Source organism: Lepidochelys kempii, chromosome 2 (assembly GCF_965140265.1).
Source record: "Lepidochelys kempii isolate rLepKem1 chromosome 2, rLepKem1.hap2, whole genome shotgun sequence".
NCBI classification, from domain to species: domain Eukaryota; kingdom Metazoa; phylum Chordata; order Testudines; family Cheloniidae; genus Lepidochelys; species Lepidochelys kempii.
Window position 1 is genome coordinate 158,212,501 of NC_133257.1, and position 25,095 is coordinate 158,237,595.

Sequence of the window (25,095 nt, forward strand, 5' to 3'; positions counted from 1 at the left end):
GCCTCTCTGCTGCTTTTGTTTCACTTTATGGTTATTTCTCCCTCTTTCCACCCCTCTCCTGATCATCACCTCTTCCTGCCTCACTTCCACAAATGCACTTCAGTTGAAGTGATATATAAGATGTAATGGCGTTTTGATCTTGATCATATGGCCAATTGATCTTGCCAGTTGTGCTTTCTGTTTTTGCAAGTATGTGGGGTGAGAAGAACCAGCCTGCTTATGCCAGGTAAAAGGACTGGAGTGGCACAAAGGAGCCCTAAAAGCCCTGGTTCCAGCTGGGGGAGAATTCTCCCAGAGGAGACACTACAAAAGAGAGCTAGGAATCCATCTTCCAAGGACCCTTTTGCAAGCCCTGGCATGGGGAATGAGCTGGGGGTGGGGCCACGACACACTGAATTGCAGAAATTCCAAGCACCACTGTGGCCCAGAAGGCAGACCAGGGACGTTGCTGTTAAACTTCAGAGAGCCAAGGGGGCCCATCTAACTACCCCAGGGGCTTCTCCAGACCCTGTATCTGCCCAGATTGGAAGGGCACAAAGGTGGCTTTTAATGCCACCACAGCCTACCTTCACCCTGGACTGCAAGTTTTGTGCCGCACCTCTTTTTGAGGCATAGCACAGAATCTCACCCCTGGTGTAAACACAACCAGCTTCAAATCTTTCCTTTTCCAGAGCAAAGACATTTTTACCACCATGAAATATCTGAGCTGGAAAAGCATTCTAGATATTGGCATGTCAAGAAGTACACTAAACATTAAAAGGTTCTCTTATACAGCGTGCTTTGCAAAGCTGCATTCCATACTTTAATTGTAATGTTTTTCCTCTGTGTAGATATTTTTACCTAAGTAAAAAAAAATTGGGAGCTTTTGAGTGTTTCTTGTTTTTCACGAAGGAAACCGATTGATTAATTACCAGTGACATGGGTGCCTCTTTATTGAAATCCACAGCATTCTATGCTTTTTACGGTGACTCTCTTCCCTTCTTACTGTATTTGATCAGATTAAAGGTACCAGAGTACTTCACTGGTAGCCTAGCTTTCTTCATGTTTTTCTTTTTAAAGTCCAGAGTATGGGGTAGTACTAAAATAATTATTACCAAGGTGTTTGACCTTTTCAAATGTGCTTCTTGACAATGTTTTGCCATAGTCATGCGACTACTCAACAAATCAGACTTTGACTTTTATAATATTTTTTTAATCATCCTTTGATTGCTTTGGCAAAGCATGATACGTTTAAAAATTATCCATACCTGTTGAAACAGATATTCACATACCTCTTGAAAATTAACTGTTTGGACTGTGTAGGTAGGTTGGAGGATATAATTAAATATCCACGATATTCACACCATTGCAAATATTCTTTGAATTTAATAGCCACAAAACTTCTATTCCCAGAAAACCTTTAATTTAGTAAAGCTGGTAAATAAAGATTTATTTATTTTAACATACATTTTTTAGAACATCTGAATTCCAAACAAACGTTTGAAAATTGGGAAATGTATAGTACGTTCCCACAATCACCCTTTGAAATCACTTGCTATAAATGCAAACCTAATGCTATGATTCATTTTTTCATGTCAGTTCTCCTTTGTAGAAGAGATGGAAGTGACTTATTGTGTCATCAAATAGAACTCTCTGCAATACAGGATTTGTCACTGTAGCTTATGATCTAGTCATAAATGTCTATCCATGCATAAAAGTTCTTATGATGCTCAAAACTATGCATGGTTCTTGATGAAAGCTATAATTTTTGTGAAGAATTTCTGAAGCACTTGGAATGTTTTTCCCTACAGTGCACACAGTATTCAGTTAACTTCCCAGCAAAGTTTTTAATAGAACCTTGTTTGCTAACTCTCCTTAAGGATTAGTAAATGCAACACATTTGGAATTTGTAGGTTAACGTTGTTGTTTTTATTTGTTTATGTGAGATGGCAAATAAGTTAAACTTTATGCAAAATGAAATACTAGTGATTTTTGGAGGTTTCAGATCTTAAATGGCCATAGTCCATCTCTAGCTTTAGAGTACATGCTTCTTCTCTGTCAGGACATCAACCATACAAAAATTCAAGTGGAAAGACACTTTCTGATGGATGTTAGAGGACAGATGGTATAAAATTTAGCTTTATGAAAAAGTCTTAACACCTTAACTATGGAATTGCTACTGAGACTACATAATTCCACTCTAACGTTTTGAAGCACTGAGATATGTGCACTTAATTGTTGCAATGCACCCAAAAAGAATAAACTAGTATATGTAAAAGGCATTGACAAAGAAAAAAACATTTATATTTTAGTGCAACTTAAGATTACACTGTTGTATACTTGCATTTATATCTACTTTTCTTAGCCAGGCTATGATTAGAGGGAAGTTTGCTGATTCTTGGTCAATCAATGCAAATGTTTGGGAATAGTACCTCCCAGCCAGTAGGTGGAGACAATACAATGAACGCTTTTGGTGGTGTCATCCCTCTATATGTGGGGCTTGCTTGTTCACCACAGGTCTATTTCTCTCTCAAGCAGGGATCGAAAGCTACACAGTGCCCCGAAATAAAGAAAAATGGGCCTGGAGTCACTCATGGGAGAGGACTCCTGTAGCTGGGCAGGGTATTAACAGGTTTATGGCTCTAACTCCTGCTTTTGTGGGCAGCATGTTTCCAAGCCAGGAAGCCCCCTCCTGAGTCACCTGAACCTCATGCCCCCCAGAGAGGCTCTTTTCCTTGCTGCAGGGCAGCCTGTTCTGGGCCTTCAAACATCCCAGAACTGGACACACATTTAAACTCTGCCACAGCTCCTCTTTTTCTGCTCCCAAAGTTAGGGGACAAATGTGGGGCTGCTTCTTCAACTGTTCCCCCACATATGTCTCTCCTCCCGGGACCCCGACATGGAGCCAGGGAGAGCTGCACTGGGCTCATGGCTTAGACTCAAGGGCAGCTGAGTTGGCTGTGAGGTGCTCAAAGAAAACAACAGAGTGACAACAGGGAACGGTGAAAATGGCCTCAGGAATTCCGCAAGTGCAGGAAAAAGGAAAATACTCTGGTTTAAAAAACAAACAAACACCTGGCAGAATTACCCAGTAATTTCCTATCAAGCTCCTGCAGATCTTTACAACCACTTCCAGTTCATCCACAAGTCAAGCACAGGGATTGTCCAGGGGTGGGAACTACCAAACAGACTAACCAAGTCAGTTGTACTTGCTTTCCAGAAGGAATGCAAAGGTACTTGCTGAAAATCCTTGTGTAGAAATGTCCATTTTAAGGATAATGAGGTCACCCAGACCTGACACAAACAGAACTTTGGTACAGGGAAAAAAAGAGGGGTTTCATGATGTCTGGTCCCATGCTCCAGGTACCCATGCAGTGGGGCCTGCAATCGTGCATACCTCTGGTAGTGGAAAGGAGGAGCAACACTGGCTGACCCACTGCCCATTCAGGTTTGGCCCCACCAGGTCTCTGTTGTGACAAGGGGGTAGTGGAACCAAAACTGTATGAATGGTGTTGTGATCTCCATGCATAGGGGTGTGGGTCGCAATGCCACTCAATTCTGGCCTCACAGCCCCTCTGTCGTGATGAAGGATCCGGGAGCAGTGGAACAGCCAATGTTACTCCTCCTCACCAGGGCTTCCCCCCGACCCCAGGGGCCTGCCCGTCCTTGCCCCACTTCCAACAGCCTGCATCCTCTCTCAAGATGGGGAGTAACACTGCAGTTGGGTGGGCCGGGCTAGAAGGCAAGGGCTGATGATGGTACAGACTGGGCAGGCAAGGTGCTGGGGCCATCAGCTGCAGTGGGCATGGCCCCACAGGGTTTGATGTGTGTACATTGGGAAAAATTTTCAGGGGTGCCTGTGTACACAGCCTATTTCTCTAGAGCAATGCTTCAGCCTGCACAGAATCTGCTACAGGAAATGGTGAAAGAACTTTCTTAAAAAGGTATCAGGGATTTTTTTCCTCTTGTCTTCAGGCTACTTGGCCTGTTGTTGCTGTTGATTAGGAATGGGGGAGCAAGAAATTTGTGGCTTGGTTTTCTTCCAAATCTGCTAGAACTACTGGTACAGCAAGCAGATGTAAAAAGTTAAATCACTTGTTTTTCCTTAACTGTATTCATTTCAAAATGTATTGATCAGAGACAAGGGATGAGAAAAAGAAATCAGACTCATGATCCATTACGTTTTCCTTGTTCTTGTGGAAATGTACCAGTATTCGGTTACTGTGTGAGACTTGATGGTAGAAATTGGCAAAAGAAAGTTTTATTGAAGTGTAAAACCACATGAATCTCATCTGGTTTCATGTTCCATCACCATCTTGAATACCAATCATATATGTAGGCAGAGTTGCTAAGATTAACAATCAATTGGGGTAAATGTTAAGCTTGTATCAAAATTGCACAGACTTTTGGCATGCTTTCAGGGTTGAAACTTGGCCATTCTGAGTGCATTTTATTTAAGAACACAAGAATGGCCTTACTGGGTCAGAGCAATAGTACATCTAGCCCAGCATCCTATCTTCCAATAGGGGCCAATGCCAGATGCTTCAGAGGGAATGAACAGTTATGGGCAATTATTGAGTGATCCATTCCCTGTCATCCCAGGAACTGGCAGTCAGAGGCTTAGGGACACTCAGAGCATGGGTTTTCATCTCTGACTAATTTGGCTGATAGCTACTGATGGATCTTTCCTCCATGAACTTATCTAATTCTTCTTTTAACCCAGTTATACTTTTGATCTTCATAACATCCCCTGGCAATGAGTTCCACAGGTTGACAATGCTTTGTGTGGAGAAGTACTTAGTGATACTGGGTTCTTTCTAACTGGAAATTCCAAAGTGAAACTTAAGTTTCCATCAGCATGGATTGAAATTGAAGAGAACTTTCACACATAGACATGGCCAGAATGAAATAGCTCAGTTTGAACAGCTCTACTTGCTATTCAAAGCTTAGATGGAAGCTTTTTAACTCTGTGTTTCTCTCTTTGTGAGCACCTAAAATTTCTTTTAATCTTTTCAGGACTTCCTGTGCTCTGAACATTGTATTAGTGCAGCCTCTTGAAAACTTGTCTGTCATTCTGCCAGTAACAACTGGTTGCAGCCAAATCACGCTATGGAACATGTCAGGGACACTTCTCCACTGTTATATCATTATAAGTGTGTTGATTTACAGTTTCTAATGCCAATTCCCACATGATGATGATTGATGAAGCTGAAGTTTATCACAATAGAATATTCATAAGGAAATATAATTCTACCAAGTGCTACGATGATTAGATGCTATTGATGATAGAGATGAAACAAAATGACCACTTCACAGCCTTTCAAGTGTGCTAAATATAAATGCAGAAAAAAAGAAATACACATTGTGGGTCCTTGATTCAGGTGGTGTAGAGAGGTTGGATAATCCCATATATTTAAAATGTGGTGCTAGTTTTTTGTGCTGTAAATTGCATAGCTACATGGGATAAGTTTAAATTAAATTGTAGTTTGTGTTCTTTGTTGTAAACAGTGGGTAAGAAGCTGAGTACTTTTGACTATATCACAGAGCAGCGACGCACACAGAATACCAGGGACCCAGAAAGTGATGTGGAAGTGACAGAAAATACATCTGTCAGAATGGATCCCCTACAGGTAGGACCTTGCATCCAGAAATTCATCTTCTTTCTGGTGCCTGTGAGTTCTGCAAAGTTAGTGTTGGAAATTGATATGGTGTGCCAGAAATCTAGGGATTCTATCACCTGAGAAGGAAGGATTCTTTGATAGCTAACAGATGGATTCACCAAGGGCAAGTCATGCCTGACTAATCTAATTGCCTTCTGTGATGAGATAACTGGCTCTATGGATGCGGGGAAAGCAGTGGACCTGTTATTCCTTGACTTTAGCAAAGCTTTTGATACGGTCTCCCACAGTATTGTTGCCAGCAAGTTGAAGAAGTATGGGCTGGATAAATGGACTATAACATGGATAGAAAGCTGGCTAGATCATTGGACTCCACTTGATACTGGCTGCCAACTAGACATGGAGCCATTGATCACTACCTGTTGAGTGCCCCAAGGGTTGGTCCTGGGGCTGGTTTTGTTCAATATCTTCATTAATGATCTGGAGGATGGTGTGGACTGCACCCTCAGCAAGTTTGCAGATGACACTAAACTGGGAGGAGTGGTAGATATGCTGGAGGATAGGGATAGGATACAGAGGGACCTAGACAAATGAGAGGATTGGGCCAAAAGAAATCTGATGAGGTTCAACAAGGACAAGTGCAGAGTCCTGCACTTAGGACAGAAGAATCCCATGCATTGCTACAGACTAGGGACCGAGCGGCTAGGGAGCAGTTCTGCAGAAAAGGACCTAGGGGTTACAGTGGACGAGAAGGTGGATATAAATCAACAGTGTGCCCTTGTTGCCAAGAAAGCTAACAGTATTTTGGGCTGTATAAGTAGGAGCATTGCCAGCAGATCGAGGGACGTGATTGTTTCCCTCTATTCGACACTGGTGAGTCCTCATCTGGAGTACTGTGTCTAGTTTTGGGCCCCACACTACAAGAAGGATGTGGAAAAATTGGAAAAAGTCCAGCAGAGGGCAACAGAAATTATTAGGGAGCTGGAACACATGACTTATGAAGAGAGGCTGAGGGAACTGGGATTATTTAGTCTGCAGAAGAGAAGAATGAGGGGGGATTTGATAGCTGCTTTCAACTACCTGAAAGGGGGTTCAAAAGAGGATGGATCTAGGCTGTTCTCAGTGGTGGCAGATGACAGAACGTGGAGTAATGGTCTGAAGTTGCAGTGGGGGGAGGTTTAGGTTGGATATTAGGAAAAACGTTTTCACTGGAATGGGTTACCTGGGGAGGTGGTAGAATCTCCTTCCTTAAAGGTTTTTAAGGTCAGGCTTGACAAAGCCCTGGCTGGGAAGATTTAGTTGGGGATTGGCCCTGCTTTGAGCAGGGGCTTGGACTAGCTGACCTCCTGAGGTTCTTTCCAACTCTGATATTCTATGAGCTCAGGAAAAGTTTTCACCAAGTCAGCCACAATGCTGATAAGGGAATTTTTTTTCCAGCAAATTGTTTTACTGTAGGTAGCTTGATAAATGCTGGACTAAGACAACTAAGTGCTATTTCATATTGAAAGATGGACCTTAAACCATGGACCTAAAAACACCTGCAAAAAACAATTTGGATCCAGCATGGGTTTAAATTAAAAAAACAAGCTGATGGTGTACTGGACTGTTGCCTTCACCACCCGTTTATATGGATATACATTCTGGGCGTGTTTTCTTTCAGTATGTCCTCCTGACAAGTTTCACCAGCACCAGAGTGCATATGCTAAGTGGCAGTGCAAAATCACCAATGTTGAGGTGCTGAAGCAAAGAAAGACCATGAACACTGAGGTCATATGATTAGACTTCGGCTTTGTGTCCACATTTAAAAATTGTTAATAGTTAGCACCTGAAGGGCTACAGAATGCCAATATTCTGAGCTGAAGCTAGGAAAGCAAACAAGGCAAACATTATAAAAGATATGAGGAATGTCTGCAGTTTAACCTAAAACTCTGTCTCATCAATATTGCCACCTCCTAGCATTCAGAAGTCTTGATTCATGCCCCCAAAATGTATGAAATTGGCTTTAAAATTCTGAGCATTCTATTTTGTTTTGTTTTGAAAGTGGAGTTCTTTTTATTTGCCTTCCAGTTTTTGAGCTCTTCAGGTTCATGTTTTCAAGCTTTCCTTCCCAATCCTGAGGGCTACACATTTCCAACTTTTTTTTTCCCTTAAATGAAAGCTGACTTGTGCAATCACTTGAGTCCAAGAGCTGGAGATTTAAGAAAAGCTCCAAATATCATAAGACTTCTGTTTAAAATCGTAAGTGGCAACACTGTAACATCAACAACACCAGAAAGCAAAATCTTGCAGCTGACTGTGAATTGTCTAATAATGTATTCATGTTGAAGAACACCAGCATATTGACCTCCTAATAAATAACATCCGTGCAAATGAGAGACTAACCTGGTGCCCCAGATTGGTTATCTAGATCAGTGAAGCATGTGGGAAAGAATGCCTTTTCTGTTGGTCTTAAAAATGGCAAATGCTGTTGTCCATCATAATAACTATTTTCTTTAATAGTCATCTTTATATTCAAAGAGCCACTATATGTTGTGTGCTCTGACTTTCAGGTACAAGTATTGCTTTGAACATTTGATCCAATGAACATTTAAAATGAAACCTCAACATCTACAATCTTAAGAAGAAGAAGAAGAATGCATAACCTACTGTAAAAATGTTGACACCCATTCCTCCTGCTTTCCTCTAATCTTCCCATTTCTTGTTTTCTTCTGTGTAATGTGGTTTCTGACCTTTAGATTGTAAGCTTTTGGGGGCACAGACTCTGTGTGTGTGTGTGTGTGTGTGTGTGTGTGAGTGTGTGTGTGAGAGAGATACCTAACATATTGTTGAGTGCTGGATAAATAAGATCAATGATATTAAAACAGGAGATTTTTGCCCACCCATAGAATGAGACTTATTCAACAAGTAAAGAGTTTGTTTATTTGTTTAATAAATTAGTGTACTATTTTAAAAATGTATTTTAATAGCATTATATAAATATTTGTTTTACCTCATTTGCTCAAAGTAATATAAACCTTTCAAAAATATTGTCTAGAGACTGTCTAGAGGCACAAAATTCTAACAGGTGGTGGGGGTTTTGTTTGTTTGTTTTTTGGGTTTTTTTTAGGATTTGTCTTTATCAAGTCAACAAAAGGAGTGTGAGGTTTCAGTTTCATCTCGATCTGGGTAAGTTAAATACAAAATTAAATAGAATGTATCCATGTTTAAAGCCTACCTTAGCTGTGCATAACTACAGTTAACAACTTTTATCTGAAAATTTAAAAATTGGTGTTCGATTCAAATCAGTGTGTGATGTCTGGGGCAGGGATCATGTGTGGTGTAATACCACACTCATCATTAGTATTTAGCAATAATGACTTTGTATCATATAAAGCCAAATCGTGGAGGTGGTGGTAGCAGCTTCATAGTAAAGGTAGCACTGTGATTTGTAGGAAATTCAGGAGTAAAATCCCTCTTTTAAATACCTTAAAGATTAGATTGCTTCACCAAAATTTAGCATATTAATTTCTTAGAGGACAATTGAATTTTCTGTGACGTTTTCAGACAATCATCTTGCAAGATTTGAAAAGGAAGCATTGGAAAGTGGCCCCTCTTAACGTGTGGTCCTGGGAGCCTAACTCTTTTTTGTCTCTTCAGATCTAACAGCCTAGAGTCCATGGCAACTCCAGACTTCACATGCAGCTTTGATAACATCTCAAGCATGGCTGCATTTAAAAGAAATAATCAGATTTTTCCCTTTTTCTCATAATTTACTTCTCCACAATGGGAACTTAGTGGAAATGGTGGTCTCCATTCTTGGAATGCTGTCACCCTGCTTTCCTGTCTAGAACTGTGCTCAGCACAGACAGTCTGCTAAGATAGGCTGGTCAGAAGGCAGGCAATGAGAGAGGGACTTCTGAGGCAGAAGAGATAGAAGAAGGGTAGCTGTCCAGGATGATAAGCCCAGTAGAGTACACTCCTCCCTAAAGCTCTTCGCTGGAGGGCTTAAAATCTATCTTCCTTTCCCTTTCTCTCCCAAATGAGAAACCAATTTGTTATCCTAGCACTCTTCCCACCCAACGTGATTGACTTCTTCATGCTCTCTGCAATCTGCTGTTGGCCTTATCTCCCCGTTCCGTACACCATATAGTGAAATCTTGGTTCTATTGAAATCCATGTCAAAATTCCAATTGACTTCACTGGGGCCAGGATTTCAACCCAAGTCTCCTCTCTCCTGCCTGACCTCCCTGATATAATCTAGCTTCCCCATTAGTGGTTCCCAGTTTAGAGGAGGAATTTGGTACAAGTAGTGAGGGAGGCAGATCACACTGGGTGCACAGGTTAGAGTAAATGACTTCTTGCAATAGAGAAGGCAAGTTGAGACTGGTTTCTTCCATGACTCCTGATTTATCTTGCTTGCCTGAAACTAGAAACCATCCCTCTTTTTATTAAGGCAACCGTACAATAAAATATTAACATTGTACATATTCAGGATCAGATTCATATTCAAACAACCTGGCTGAAGACCCAGGAACAGCTGTTTGATTTTGAGTAATCTTAGCTCTTACTCACAATGAATAATCACTCTGATAATAAGGAATTTATTCCAAGGAAATATTAATTAAAGTAGCTAAGGAAGAATCCCTTGGCAACAAGAAATTAAAAAAAAAATGTCCAAAGCTGCTATGGTCAGCTGCATGAATGGGTGATTTTTTAATTATTATCTTAGTGACCTAAGTTTCTTTTTAACCCACGAATTACTATGAATAGCTATATTTGGGCTCCAGTCTTCAAGTTTCACCCACTATTTGGAAGGTCTGTTATTAATCCAGTTGATCACATCTTTTAATTGTGATGCATAATAATAAGCCAAATTAGGGAAAGCTACTTCACCCCATTTTGTAAGCTTATACACACCTTTATACAGAACCACCCTTTTTTCTTTCTTTTTTTCCATATGGATTTTAATAGCACATCCTGCCATGTTTTTGATGTCATGTCAGGGATACAGACAGGGATAGAGTGAAACAAAAATAACTTTGAAAGGACATTTCAAATTTCAGATGTGTTCTATTCCTCCAAGTATTTTATTCCATATTGGAGGGTAATTTTGCCTTAAAAATATTTGTATGTTTTTCCATAGTATTTATTCCTAAATATTTTAAAGATTTCTTTATCCATTCAAAGTTATGTCGCTGAACATAGGGTTTTTATACCTTTTCAGAAATATGAATTATTGACATTTCAGATTTCTTGTAGTTTATTCTGAATCCTCAACCGGCCCAGATTCCAAAGTCAGTTGTTTTGTCATTTTTAATGAGGTTTTTGGATCCTACAAATATAGCAAGACATCATCAGCATACAAAGCTATTTTGTGTTCTAATCCAAAAGGCGTTTCGATACCCTTTACCGGGAATCTGTTTCTCACATTCATTGCAAATGGCTCCACTGCCAAAGCAATCAGGGTTGCCGGTTATCCCCCCTATCTTGTAGCTTCTTCAAATTAAAAGGAGGGGATTGATGACCATTAACCAAAACAGACGTTTGAGGATGATTATATAGGGCCAATGTGCCCCTATAAAACTGATTTCCAAAACCAAACCTTACCAAAATCTGCCTGAACTACTCCCACTCCAGCTAGTCAAAGGCTTCCTCAGCACCCAAAGAGATTCGTGCACATTAGAACTGGTAGAATTAACATTATAGATCAAATTCAGAGTTCTTCTGATATTATCAGATAGATGCCTGCCACCAACAGACCCAAATTGGTTAGAGTGAACATATCTGATGAGACTCCATCTGTTTGCTAGTACGTTGGCATAAATTTTAGCATCCACATGAATTAAAGAAATAGGTCAGTATGATGCACAATTGGTAAGATCATTTCCTTCTTTAGGAATGACAGACTTTGCCCCTTTCCATGAATCTGATATCTCATTCCCCTGCAATATGCCATTAAACAACACTTAAAGCTGTATAATACTCCCCAGAAAACCAATTGAAACCTGGAGTTTTATTGGATTTTAAATTCTTAATTACAACTTCAACTTCCTCTGCAGCAATCTGCGTACCAAGAGCTGCCACATCATCCCCAAGAGCTGAAGTAGTTTCACACTTCTCAAATATGTTTTTTATAAGTTCAGGATTTGGATGTTCTGAAACATGCAAAATGTGGAAAATGTTTCATAAATCTGTTTTATGCCAGTTACTAAATCTCTTTTTATTTCTAATCAGAGGGATGGCTGATTTATCCTGTTTCTTTTTTAACTTTCTGGCTAAAAGTCTATGAGCTTTATTGTCCTTTTCATCATGATTTTGTTTAATGTTTTTAAGTGTTTGCTCATCCTTGCCTGTTTGTAACAGGTTAATCTTCCCTCTTATTGAAATTATTTTTTATACACTCTTTTAGATCCTGTAGACTTATGTTTACCTTCCAAAACAGAAAGTTCTTTAACCAAACTCTCTCCTTCAAGAGCTCTCAGAGGTCTGATGCTTTATTTATAAGGATCCCCCTTATTATTACCTTTCAGCATCCCAGAGAACATTTAATTGATAACCATCATTGTCATTTTCTTCTATATATTTCTGGAAATATTCCAGCTTTTTAATTCTAAACTGGGGTCATAGAACAAAGCTCTATTCAATCACCAGGCCTTTTTGTTTTTCCTCCTGAATGCCCTGTGTGTATATTCGATTGATCCAAAGTGGGATTAAACACCTTGTTAAAACCCCCTCTAGAATAATCGCTCTTTCCCAAAAATTGATTTAAAAAGAAAGAAGCTTGCCCTTGATAGAAAGCATATACATTGGCTAAATTGAGAAGTTTTACCATTCAAGGACCCCTTAATTAAAATACATCTGTTCTCTGTATCTATGCGCTGTGCTGAAACAATAAAAGGGAAGTGTTTAGAAAAAAGTATTGCCACCCATTTTCTATTAGATTGTCCTGCAGAGACCTATAGTAACTGTGTCCAAGAAGTATTCAGGTATTTATAATTTTTCTTCATGTTTCCTGTAAATAGATTGTACTAGAAACATCTTTTTTCAGTGATCAGAATACCCTTTTCCTTTTTGTTTGATTGTCCGTCCACCTAACATTAAGTCATTATATTAATAAACTCACCCATGAATGCCAAGTCTGCACTCACCCATAAATTATAAATTCTGAGCCCTAACATTTATATTAATATCTTTTCTATTAAAACATATACAACAATACTTAACATCTATGTCTGTTCTCTTATTCTCTCTTTTTTAATGTTGTTGTAAAAGGAATTAATTTAACACTCTGAATGTAAAAATATGTTTCCAGACTCTTCTGCCTTTATCATGCTTTCAAATGCAGAGCTGAAATCATTGGATCTTCTGCTTGAAGTAGAATGGTAGATCTTATTAACTGCGTTTGCAGTCTCTTAAATTCCTATATCTCTGTACAGTTGTAAGGTGCTGTCAAATGGATAAGGAGTCCTTGCCCTGAATAGCTTATATTCTAAGTGTAGCATGGACCCGTTGATATAGCACTGGACTGTGTGCTAGGAGACATAGGTTTTACTCCAAGCTCTGTCATGAACTTGCTGTGTGACTTTGGGCAAGCCACTTAACCACGCTGCTCTTAAGTTTCCTCATCTGTAAAAGGAGATAATAATAATGGGATAATAATGCTTACCTGTGCTTTGTGGATATTTTCACATCTATGGATGACACAAACTGAATGGCTGGTTGTTGATTTTAGTGGTGCAATAATAGATAGAGAGGGAAGCCCCACCAGAAAGAAATAACAGGATTTTGGTTTGTGTTTGTAATTGTTCAGTGCTTTTATAGAGTAAACATCTGATTTAAAGTTCTACAAATTATGGTATTTTCCCTTTGATAGCTCTCTGTGTTTAGAGAAGAATTGGAACTTGTATTTAATTTAAAAACAGAAAAAATATGGAAAAATTCTAGAATCAAAGTTTTGATTTCATTTATTCACTTGAATTTCCACTGGCCCTGACTATTGCAGTGCTATGCTAAATATACCCACAATCTCCAATAATATAACTCCTGTAGGCTTGATTTAACTCTCCGACGATAAGATGCAACAAAACCTGAAGCAGCATACTTAGGGGATGAAATAACGTCAGTATTTTGAAGAATTATTGTTTCAGGTGCTTGTAAAAATTAAAACTAATAGGCCATTAACAATGTGAATTATCTAACAGCCTGGTGTTCAGAGGTGTGTGCGCAAACATGCTCTGTAATTAGGCATGTGTAATCTCTGCGTCACTGATGTCAATATCAAACTTAACTGCTATTTTAAAGCTTTGTTTTTAAGGCGTTTTCTTTGTCTTAAGGCTTGGAAAGTATTAATGAAAATCCAAATATTTTGTATTGGCTGCCTTTGAACTGTTAATTGACTGAAGCTATAGCTAAGCAACAGAGAATAACACTGAAGGAGGACTGCAGTTTTATAATGTTAACTCTGATGTAATGTTCTCCAGCAGCAAAAGTACATGTAAGAGCAGAATGCTGTGAAACCAGGTATTCTCATAGCACATTCTATCTCACGGGGATTTAAACTAACCTTGAACTACTCCACTAAACTAAATTGGTTCCCGGGTTTTATAGGACTGCTTTCTCATAACTCTGAAAACATTACAAGGGTAGCCTTGTTAATTCAGGAAAGTGTTGTGTAACTTTAAATTGAATGAACAGATCATCAGTGATAAAATAACACAAATTTTCAGCCTGATGAACAATGAAATACAGTGGCGGTTAGTGGCAAATAATTTTTTCTACAAGCCAGATCCTCAGCTGGTGTAAATTAGCATTACTCCATAGACTTCAATGGACCGGTGCAAGTTTTCACCAGGATCTGGCCCTCTATGTGAGGAAAATCTTATTTTTGTTCACACTTATTAATTGTAAATTTTAAAATAACTTTTTAAAGTAATTAGAGTAATTGCAACATGTTTTGTTCAGTTTTAGTCTTGCCAAAATTTATTTCCTCCTCTTCTGTTACATGGAGTTTTTCTTTTAAGTTTAATTTCTCGTCGTGGTTGCTTGAATTGGTTCTACTCTTACTTTTATTAAATAGTATCTCCTTGGCATGGCTCGTAAATTGACAGTTGAATAACTGTGTTAACAAGAGTGATGCTTTTGCTTTCTGTGCTTTTCTTATTGTATCTGCAATAAATCAGTACTAAATTTAGTAAATAAGGTCTATTTTTAAAATGGGAGCCTGCATTTCTTTGTTTTGTTTTGCTTGGGAAGGCAAATATAAAAGTGTATTAACAGCACCTTTGTTTGTTACAGAATTACAGAAAATGTCAAAGAGGCAGACCTGATGCTAAGGAAACATAAGAGAATAAAAAAAAACCCATGAATTAAACAATTAATAAACAGAGGGCATATTAGGAAGAAATATTAAATTCTTGCAGAGGTGGATAGCTAATCATGCTCATCAGGGAAACATATTTATGATTGGGAAGACACATTAAAGAAACTGCAAAAATTGAGTGTTTATGAAAATTTGCCCTGCTACAGTTTTAAGCATCTTAATGGTATGAAGTATTCTCTTCTAGGAGAGAGGCATATGTGCAATGGAGCCCCGAACAAAACCACTTGTTTAAAGAAATGTTACTTCCTGTACTGTATACTACAATCAAGGAAGTAAAGATACCATACTTTTAACTGTATTTATAAAATTACATTATATGAAATTTATCTCTGATCAAGGAAGTGGGAGAACTGCAGAGATATTTACTGATAATATTAAGATGTGGTACTGCAGAGATCTTCTCACAATCCACTGTTCTGCCAGATTCTGTTCTGCATCGCTACTTCCAATAAGATAGGAATTGTAGCTTTCTTCTAAATTGCTGGCAGAATACCTCTGTGGTGAGGCCAGCAGAGGATACTGTCTATATATGTTATGGTACTCTTTGTGCCTGTTGATCAATTTGTAAAGTAGATGGAATGCCTCCATAGGGTGTTAGGAAATTTAATGACTGTAGGCAAAGCACTTCAAGATCACTTGACAAAAGATGCTATCTAAACGCAAAGCAGCCAGATTTTTCAAACTGAATTGCCTGAATTATCCAGATACATAAGGGTCCTGATTTTCATAGTTAAACATTCACAAGTCTTGCTGACTTTAGGCAGAAATATTCGTATTTAGCACCTCTGAAAATCAAACAGCTTACCTGGGATCATAAATGTGGATTTAAGTGCCTAACTTTAGGCACCCAGTTCTAGATATATTGGCCAGTATTCTGCATAATATTAGAATTTCGTCTCTTCTCTTTTGTATATCCATCATGCAGTGGCCCTAGAAATGATCATTTTAATTAGTGGCCTCTTGTGGCGCTTCTCTGCTATTAGCCTATCTTGTTCTTTCACATTTATAGCAAATGGTCAGTTTCCACATAAAACTTCTTACCTTTTTTGGACCATTGAATCATATTCTCAGAGAATGAAAATGGAGAAAATCAAGTGACTTATTTTGCCATGACAAAGACCTTTCAAATGAGCCATTTCAGAAATTAAAGTCTAGTAAAAATATTTTGTAATTTTGGGTTTAAAAGATGAAATTGACTTTCTCTCAACTTAGTTTTATATGTCTAATGATGAGTTAGAGGTAAAGGAAGGTTTCTGTTAAATCATGTTTTAAAAGGCATTTGTTCTTACAGACTTGTTGAATGTTATGCAACTCTGGGATACCAATGAAATTTTACTGTAGGCACTGAGAACCTTTTAGCTAAAAAGTAATAAATACCCAGATGCTTGCACATAAGCCACCTTTCACAAATAAGGGATCAAGTCTTGTCCTGCGCAGAAAGTCAATAGAAGTATTGCTTGAGTATAGAGACTGTAAAATCAGGGTGAAATTCAATTCCTAACTGACTTTGCTTTAGCTGACATTTCTTTTTATTTCCTCTTGCTTTTTTTTCTAGTGCTCTACGGTATCAGGAAACTGGACAGCTCTCCATTAAATACCCAAGTGTCATATGTACTGAAGCATCTGATATTGCTTCCTTTACCAATTTGTCTCCTGGTCCAGAGGTAATGATGATACATTTATTACTTACAAGCAAAAATGTTCTATCTTAATTTATCAGCAATGAATCTCACCATCAGAATTCAGACCATCTTAAAAAGATGAAGCAGATGCAAGCCTTGCAGAGATAAAAGAGCAGGAGCGCACTGTACTAAGTTTTAACATAGTCAGAAGTATAAATGTAGCACATAATCCACTGCCCCGACCTCCATTTTCAAAATCTTTAGAGCTGAACACAAGACTTTTAATTAGAGAGATGAAAACCAGTTAATAAAATTACTGGAGTCTCCTTATGAAATCCTTAATGTCATTATCCTCTCTCATAATTTCATCAGAAGGCTTTTGGAGAAAGTGGCAGTCATTGTAGTAATTCAGCAAAAAAATCCTAATAAGCAGAGATGAACTAAATTAGCCATAAATAGCTTGATTAGCCAGTAAACAATCTTACCTAACCAGAGCAAGGTGGGTAATGAGATTCTCTGATTACATGCAAATAGTATTGTTCAGGTTACCTATTACTGTCCTCCTAGCATTCTCCTTTCTGTAAACCTTCTAATTAAACTGCAGATTTTCTTTCAGTAGTATTTTTATTTATAGCTAAATGTTTTAGATCAAGGGATTCTAATTGAAAAGTTGTCATCTAATTGATCCCTCCATTATTTGGATTGACATTTGCCTTTTATCTAACTCAGGGGTTCTCAACCTTTTTCTCTCTGAGGCCCCCCTCAACATGCTATACAAACTCCAGGGCCCAGCAGGGGTGGCAGAGGGGGACTCCGGGCTCTGGGACGGCAGGGGGAGCCTTGGGCATAGGCATAGTTTAACTTCTATTTGGCAGCAGGGGAAGGGCAGGCAGGGCTTGGGCCAGCTCCGCACAATACAGTCCAGGAAGGGAGTGCTACCTCCACTCCCTGACACACCTCAGCAGGCCACCCAAGGGGGACACAACCAAAAAATAGAACTCAAAGGAGAGACTCAGTTCAAAAAGTCTGAAAACCACTCAGGGTGCAAGGAGGGGGGTAGCTGGGGCAGGGCATGGGCAGAGGGGTTGCTCAGTGTACAGGGAGGGGGTAGGTAGGGGCTGTGTGCTGGGAGGATTACCCCTGCGGTGGCTACGTCCTGAAAGCTCCACTGCCCTGGAGCCAGGTCCGTGAGCAGTCACAGGGGCCTAGGAGCTGAGGAGCAGCCACACCCCCGGGCACCAGCAGCGGATGGGGGAATGCCACAACTGCCGGCTCCATGGCACCACCGGCCAGAGGAGCAGCTGCCCTGCACTGCCTGGCTCTGACTTCTGACCTATGACCTGGCCAGAGCGTGGGGCCTGAGAGGACCCGGGGAAGAGGAGATGGGGGGAGATGCCCCCGGGACTGCCCCACTCTGGGTAAGGCACTGCAGTTTTTGGGGGCAACACTGGGGCTCAGGGCTTCAGCGTTGTACTGCTCACAGTTTCAGCCTGAGGGGTGCAGCCTGAGGGGAGGATGCCGGGGCACCCTTACTGTTCCTAGCTTCAGCGGGAGTTGGGGGAGCACCGGGACTCCCGGCTTCAGACCAGGGGGGCACCAGGGTTCCTGGCTTCTGCTCCACACCACTGCCAGCTTCAGCCCTGGGGGGAGGACACACTAGGGCTCCCCTGCTGCACCCAGCTTCAGCCCTGGGGGGAGGTGCCAGGGCTCCCAGCTTTTGCCCCACGCCACTGCTAGGGCTTGGGGCACCAGGTTTCAGCCAGGGGGCCCTGCGGCTCCCCTGAAAGGTCTTGCGGACCCCCAGGGTGCCACAGACTCCCAGTTGAGAACCGCTGATCTCACTGATTTACCTGGGAAGGTTGGTGTATGTTTGCATGTGTACGCACATGTGCATAATGAGCTGTCTTTATGTTGTAGTATTAGTGTAATAGCAAGGATTAGGAGAATATTCTTCTAGAGTCTTAAACTGATTTTTATTTTCCTGTGGATTATTTAAAGAAGATAAAGACTTATCTGAAGCCCGGGGGGCAGGGCTATGAGTATTTTAGTTCAGGCATTACATATAAGAGCGCATACGTTACTTGACTGCTGGTGAATACCTAGGGTGCACTATGGCAGAGTGTCTCCATCTGCCCAGGAAGTGCATCAGAAGACAAATAATGACCATCCTTATGCATCTGTGTTCTAAGGTATGCCTTAAAGGTGTACAACAGGCAGGAGCATTATGTGTAGTTTATTTTGAAAATACAGATGTGTAAGATGTTGCCTGTGCTCCTTCTGTACCATAAATTCTCTGTGGCATCTCTTTGGAGCCTAGGTGGCTGGCTCTCATTGGTAGGTAAACAGGTAAGTAACCAGGGTGTCATGCCACTGGCTTTTGTATCTCAGGAAGGAGGACAGAGACCATGATCTGGCAGGGATGGTCAGCAGAACCTATACTTCCTCAAAATATTGAGAAATGCAGAAGAGGTATGAAGAGTGGTGTGAAATCCTACTCTAGATGGGAGGAGCTGCAGGAGAGGAGACTCCTGGACCCAGCTGTGTGAGGGGACAAAAAGGAGGCAGGTGTTGAAGTGTTGAAGCAGACGCAAAGAGAGAGATTGGAACATGTCCATGTTAGGGTTTTAATAAGCAAGGATGGGTATTTTGAACTGGAGCCTGAAATGAGTGGGGAGACAGTGGAACTACTTGAGGAAAGTGAGGAGATGAAATGGTGCTGCTTTGTACATGAAGACTAGGAAAGCATCAGCCGTCTCTGTGCTGGAATCGGGAGATCTGGGACTTGGGTAGGCCATGGATAATGGAGTTGCAGTAGTTATGGCAATGGCATGGATGAGGGTTTCAGCAGAGGTGGAGTAGAGACAGTGGCATACATAGGCATTGTGGTGGAGGTAGTGATTTGTCTCCTGATCGAGAGAAGTCAGTCATGCCTTCAAGTAAATGCAAATTATTTCAGCTGGAGTAAGAAACAACAGTTGTAACAAAGTGAACTAAGTTAGCACAGCGTTAGGGCCCTTATTCTAAACTGCAGCAAGTCCACTCCATTCCTACGTTCATTCTCCAACTCCAACTGCAGCTAACGACTTTTAAGATCTGGAACAATCTGTAAAAGGGGTGAGTAACTGGACAGTCAGTCACCACAAGTGATAAGACAGATTTTCAGGAGAAGGGAATTCAGAGTCAAGGATGTTTCCAGAGTTATAGACAACAAAGGTAAATGGGAGATATGAGTTGAGCAGGACAGGAAAGGAGATGGAACTGTGGTTGAGGATGCCCTTCTTGCCACAGAAAAGAACTGCTGTCTTTGAGGTGGTTAGCTTATAGAATTAGAGTTTGGACCTTTTACATGCTGTTTGGTACAGCCTTTAGAAAATTCAGAAATAAGGCACACTGCACATAGAGGCTATTCTTCAGGGCTTGCTCTGGGCCTCTAATCCTCACCCAACAGAAAATGCTTGACAGGACTAGGAAATGGTGAAACATCTAAACTATGGAAAAATTACTGACTGGACACCTTCACTGGGGTACTTGTTGCACAAAGAAAAATTCATGACATAAAAGTAAACATGATCTGATGAGAACCCATAAGTTTCAGTAGCAAATGGCTGTCAGTATCCTGGCCACAAGAAAACACTCCAACCAGTATCAAAGTGGATAGTAAGGTGGAAAAAACACAGAAGTCTCCTCTGCTCTCTTGCCTTGCTTTTCTTTGGTCTTCATTAAATAATGGGGAATTATATGGCTCCCTCCTACACAGGGTAAATTTATGAATTTAAGTGCCTGGGAACAGTGTTTCCTTGGGGTCTGCAAACTGTTCTTACATTTGAGATTTGCTGATCTTCACCTAACATTATTTTAGATTGTGGATGTGTCCAAAGGGTGCTAGACACTTTCCAGACCCGCGAAGAAGACACACAATTGCTGCCCTGAAAAGTTTACAATCTGGTGTGTTAGTTTATACATAGTTTCTAATTTTTCATCCTTATCAGATGTTAATATTATTGAAGAGTAATGGAAAGGGAAGAAAGGATAAGTAAACAGTCTGTTAGTTGTCATAGCAAACTTATTGTAGATAGTCCCTTTCCCAACAGTTAAGCAAACCATAAAGTGTTCCAGACCTTAGCATGAAAGGGCCGTTCATTGTTCACTAATTTATTCACAGCTATTTATTTTTGCAGCCACATGTTTTTCTGATGACTGTTGAGATAAGGAAAGGTAGAAGTCTGTGGACAGCTCTTTACTGGAAATATGTGAAGACTAAAAAAAAATGCCAAGTATTACAGTAAAAGTAGTAATCATGCAAGTAATACTATCACTTAATTCTGTGTGTGCCAGTTCTGATTTTTTAAAAAACTTTGCATAGATAAATTCCCCATATCTTGATAAGGCTTGAAAAATCCACTCATTCCCTTGCCATGCCTTTTCCAGAACTTGATTTGCATAACCATAAGGACCTTTTAGAAAATGAAAATAAGTTTCCAAATGTCATCTGAATACAACAGATGCAATGCTGTCCACAAGCAGCCCCAGTGCATCTACTGATGCTCATAGCTTTGTAAGCAGCAGCTGTGTAAAGATGAGAAGACATTGGTCAGTTTCACTTCTGCTATTTAGATTCTTGTGGGCAAAAGTGTCAGAACTGTCATGAATCATGTTGACCTCCCATTGCTTCTGGGAACAGCCCTGATAAGTTGCAAAGGCGGACACTGGTGATTATGGGCGGTAGGTATCAAAGGCGGGGAAGGCTAAGCCTACCCAACCGGCCTGCGTAGCCCTGCCCACACTCCACCCCCAGACTCCCTCCTGCTTCCCGCCATGCTCCGCTGTGGCTCTTCCTTCTCACATGGCTGGGGCCCTGGGCCAGTGGCACCAGAACTGGGGGCCTCTTCACCACCAAGGCTCCACCCCTGCCAGGCCAGCATGGAACCTGGCTGGGGAACCCGGGCAGCTGTGGGGAGCTGCAGCGGGACTCTCCACCTTCTCGGGATGTGTGGGGCGGGTGGGGCAGCCCCCAGCCTGTATCCCCATCTGCCAGGCTCCCCAGCTACCTGGAACAGGAGGAGGGTCTGCGACACCACACCAGCTGCCCGTGCGGCTCTCCCTGACCCGGCTCGGGCCGTGGGGGCCCTCGGAGCCACAGCCCAGCCACTGGGAGAACCGTGTGGGGAGCTGGGGTCCCTTCACCTGCCCTGGGCAGGTGGCCTGGGACATGGGCAGGGGGCTGCTTTTGCCTCCACCTCATGTGGGGGCCCCTGCCCCCTCGACTTTTGGGAGGGCTCCAGCGCCCTTGCCCCAGTTTGGGCCTACTGGGAGCCAGTCTGCAGCCCGGGACTCTGAACAGCGGTAGCCGGGCGTTCCGGGGCTGGGGTCCACACTGTCTGCCCACCCACCAAGTGCTCCGGGGTTGGTGGGGGGGGTCACTCGGGCAGCCTGGGGCTGTCGGGGATGGGGGGCTCTGGGCTCCGGTGGGGGAAGGGAGATGGCCAGGGGCAAGCCTCTCCAAACCTGCGATTCACCCCCCGCCCATGCTGGTGATGTTCTTGGGAGGTGAAGATACAAACAATGGAGGGCAGAGGAGCAGTGGAGAGCTTTCCACATTGCCTCTCACAGCAGCCCAGAGGGGATGGGGGCAGGATTCAAAAAGGATAAGACGTTTATATTAGTAATGAGAACCTGTGACAGTACATTAGCTAGGCTTTTAGAATGGGAGATAAAGCCTGAGCCGCAGTGTCTATCCAGCTATTTTTAGAGTGGTGGCCTGAGCCCTGCAGTCCCGTATCTGTCGACCTGGGCTCTGAGACTCACTGCTGCATGCTGTATCCTGCCACTGTCAGACAGGAATTCCCATACTAGACCCGACCAGTGGGCCTGTGCTCCTATGTACCTGCTGTGCTATAACTTGCGGAGATCACCATCGTGCTAAACAGTAGTGATAGTGGGCATACTGGGCAAAAGCTCAATGTAAAATTTAAATCAAGGTGACTCCTGGTTTCCATACTCCGTGAGTCTCTTGGAAAAACTTCTGAGAGGCTGTTAGAGGAGAGGCCTTCATCATTCTGAAAAACCGCAGTGGCATGCTATATTGGCATTAGACTCCGCCCAAGTGACCTGGCAATCTATAGCTGGGATTAATTTACGAATCTGATTTGTTTTTTGTAGACCGTGCCAAAAAGGACTAAAGAAACTCTGTGTGAGAATATTCATCAGAACAAGGAAATAAGTGATACTGAAATGGCAGACTTTGGAGGTAAGACCTTTTTATAACACTTGATTTTAATTACAGAAGAATTACTAAAAAAGAAAAGGAGGACTTGTGGCACCTTAGAGACTAACAATTTATTTGAGCATAAGCTTTCGTGAGCTACAGATCACTTCATCGGATGCATTCAGTGGAAAAATTACTGTGCAGCTTTTCCCTCTAAGGTCTAAATATTCATTTAACCTAATCTTAACCGGGACACATACTGACAACATAACTGATGTATGTATATACATAATGTATTCTTGTACTATCTCCTGATCACCACAGCAAATACTGTATTCCAGTGCTGCTTGACAGCTGAGCATTATAGTCATTGCTGAGGGACTTGCTAGCAACACTATAGTTAATTATCTTTCAGGGTTTGTGTGGGTTTTTTATAGAAAACCAAGTTTATAACGGCCATGATATTTGCTATGGGGTACCACCTTTCTTATAAGGCTTAGCCAAGAAGTATTTTTTCTTTGTAGAAAATCCAGTTTTGTAAGAATGTCAAAGTAAAATGGATTGTTTTTAATGCATTTTTCATTCTTCTAACTTTAAATGGGGTTGGCTAATGTGGGGTAATCACTTTCGGTATTTTTAGGAGACATTTTGAGGCCCATAGTCAGCCCTGGTGTAACTGGGTTCAACTCTGTTGACTTCATTGGAGTTGCATAGATTTCCACCAGGGCTGAATTTATCTTGAACATCCTTACTAAGATAACTTTTAAAAAAGTTATTCCTATGCATGTATGATTTGTTCATTTTCTTTCGTAAATCAATTTTTAGTACAAATTTGCTATTGTTGGCTAAAGTCAATGTTTTCCAACAGATAAGTTACTGAAGCTATTTCTATTGTAAATATAAGAAATATTTTAGGTGTATCATATAACACAGAGAGGTTAGAGTTGACAAATAGATTTTCATTGCTAAAATCATCACTACACAGGGAAGGGATAGCTCAGTCGTTTGAGCATTGGCCTGCTAAACCCGGGGTTGTGAGTTCAATCCTTGAGGGGGCCATTTAGGGATCTGGGGCAAAAAAAATTGGGGATTGGTCCTGCTTTAAGCAGGGGGTTGGACTAGATGACCTCCTGAGGTCCCTTCCAACCCTGATATTCTATGATTCTACTTGCTCTGTTGCAACTGTAACAGTGAGATTTATGAGTGTGTAACAAAACTAGTATCCAAAAATCTGCATTTTAGCATTCTGTAGAAAAATAATTCCACAATGGTATACTTCGTCACAAATGACATTTTTTGGTTCTGAAAATTAAAACTTTATATTTTACCATAATTCTTGAAAATCTATCAACTATCACAAGTCAGTTTCACCATTATTGCTTTACTCTGATTTACTGTACTTAAAACAGAACAACTTTTTTCAAAAACATAACATAGACAGTCGAGAAATAAACATTACATTAGACACATAGACTTTAAGGCCAGAAGGGAACATCATGATTATCTAGTCTGACCTCTTTCACATTGCAGGTCACAGAACCTCACCTATCCACTCCTGTAATCGACCCATAACCTCTGGCTGAGTTACTGAAGTCTTCAAATCATGATTTAAAGACTTCAAGTTACAGAGGATCCACCATTTACTCTAGTTCAAACCTGCAAGAGACCCAGGCCCCATTCTGCAGAGAAAGGTGAAAACCTCTCATGGTCTCTGCCAATCTGACTTGAGGGAAAATTTCTTCTCGACCCCAAATATGGCAGTCAGTTAGACCCTGAGCATGTCAGCAAGATCCACCAGCCAGACACTTGGGAAAGAATTCACTGAACAGTATTAACTCAGAGCTCTCTCCATTGAGGGCCCCATCTCCAGCCAATGAAGATATTTGCTGCTAGCAGTTGCAGATGGGTCACATACCATTGTATGCAACCTCCTCATACTATCCCCTCCATAAACTTATTAAGCTCAGTCTTGAAACCAATTAGGAGTTTTTTTGCCCCCACTTCTCCCCTTGGAAGGCTGTTCCTGAACTTCACTTCTCTGATGGTTGGAAACCATCATCTAATTTCAAGTCTAAACTTGTTGATGGCCAGTTTATCTGCATTTTCTTTTATGCCAACGTGGACCCTTAACTTAAATAACTCCCTGATGATCCCTCTGATGTATTTATAGAAAGCAATCATCTCTCCTCTCATCCTTCATTTAGGTAAGGTAAGCAAGCCAAGCTCCTTGAGTCTCCTTTCATAAGACAGGTTTTCCATTCCTCGGATCATCCTAGTAGCCCTTCTCTGTACCTGTTCCAGTTTGAATTCATC

The 25,095-nt window shown here is 41.1% G+C and overlaps 1 protein-coding gene across 1 annotated transcript in view; it reads left to right on the top strand.

Moving 5' to 3' along the window:
• Positions 1–25,095, top strand: part of LOC140907199 (palmitoyltransferase ZDHHC11-like) — a 91,151-nt gene that overhangs the window by 58,850 nt on the left and 7,206 nt on the right. Inside the window, 4 exon segments of the mRNA XM_073332579.1 lie at positions 5,488–5,609; positions 8,704–8,762; positions 16,511–16,619; positions 22,737–22,824. Of these exon segments, the coding sequence (XP_073188680.1) occupies positions 5,488–5,609; positions 8,704–8,762; positions 16,511–16,619; positions 22,737–22,824 (378 nt within the window).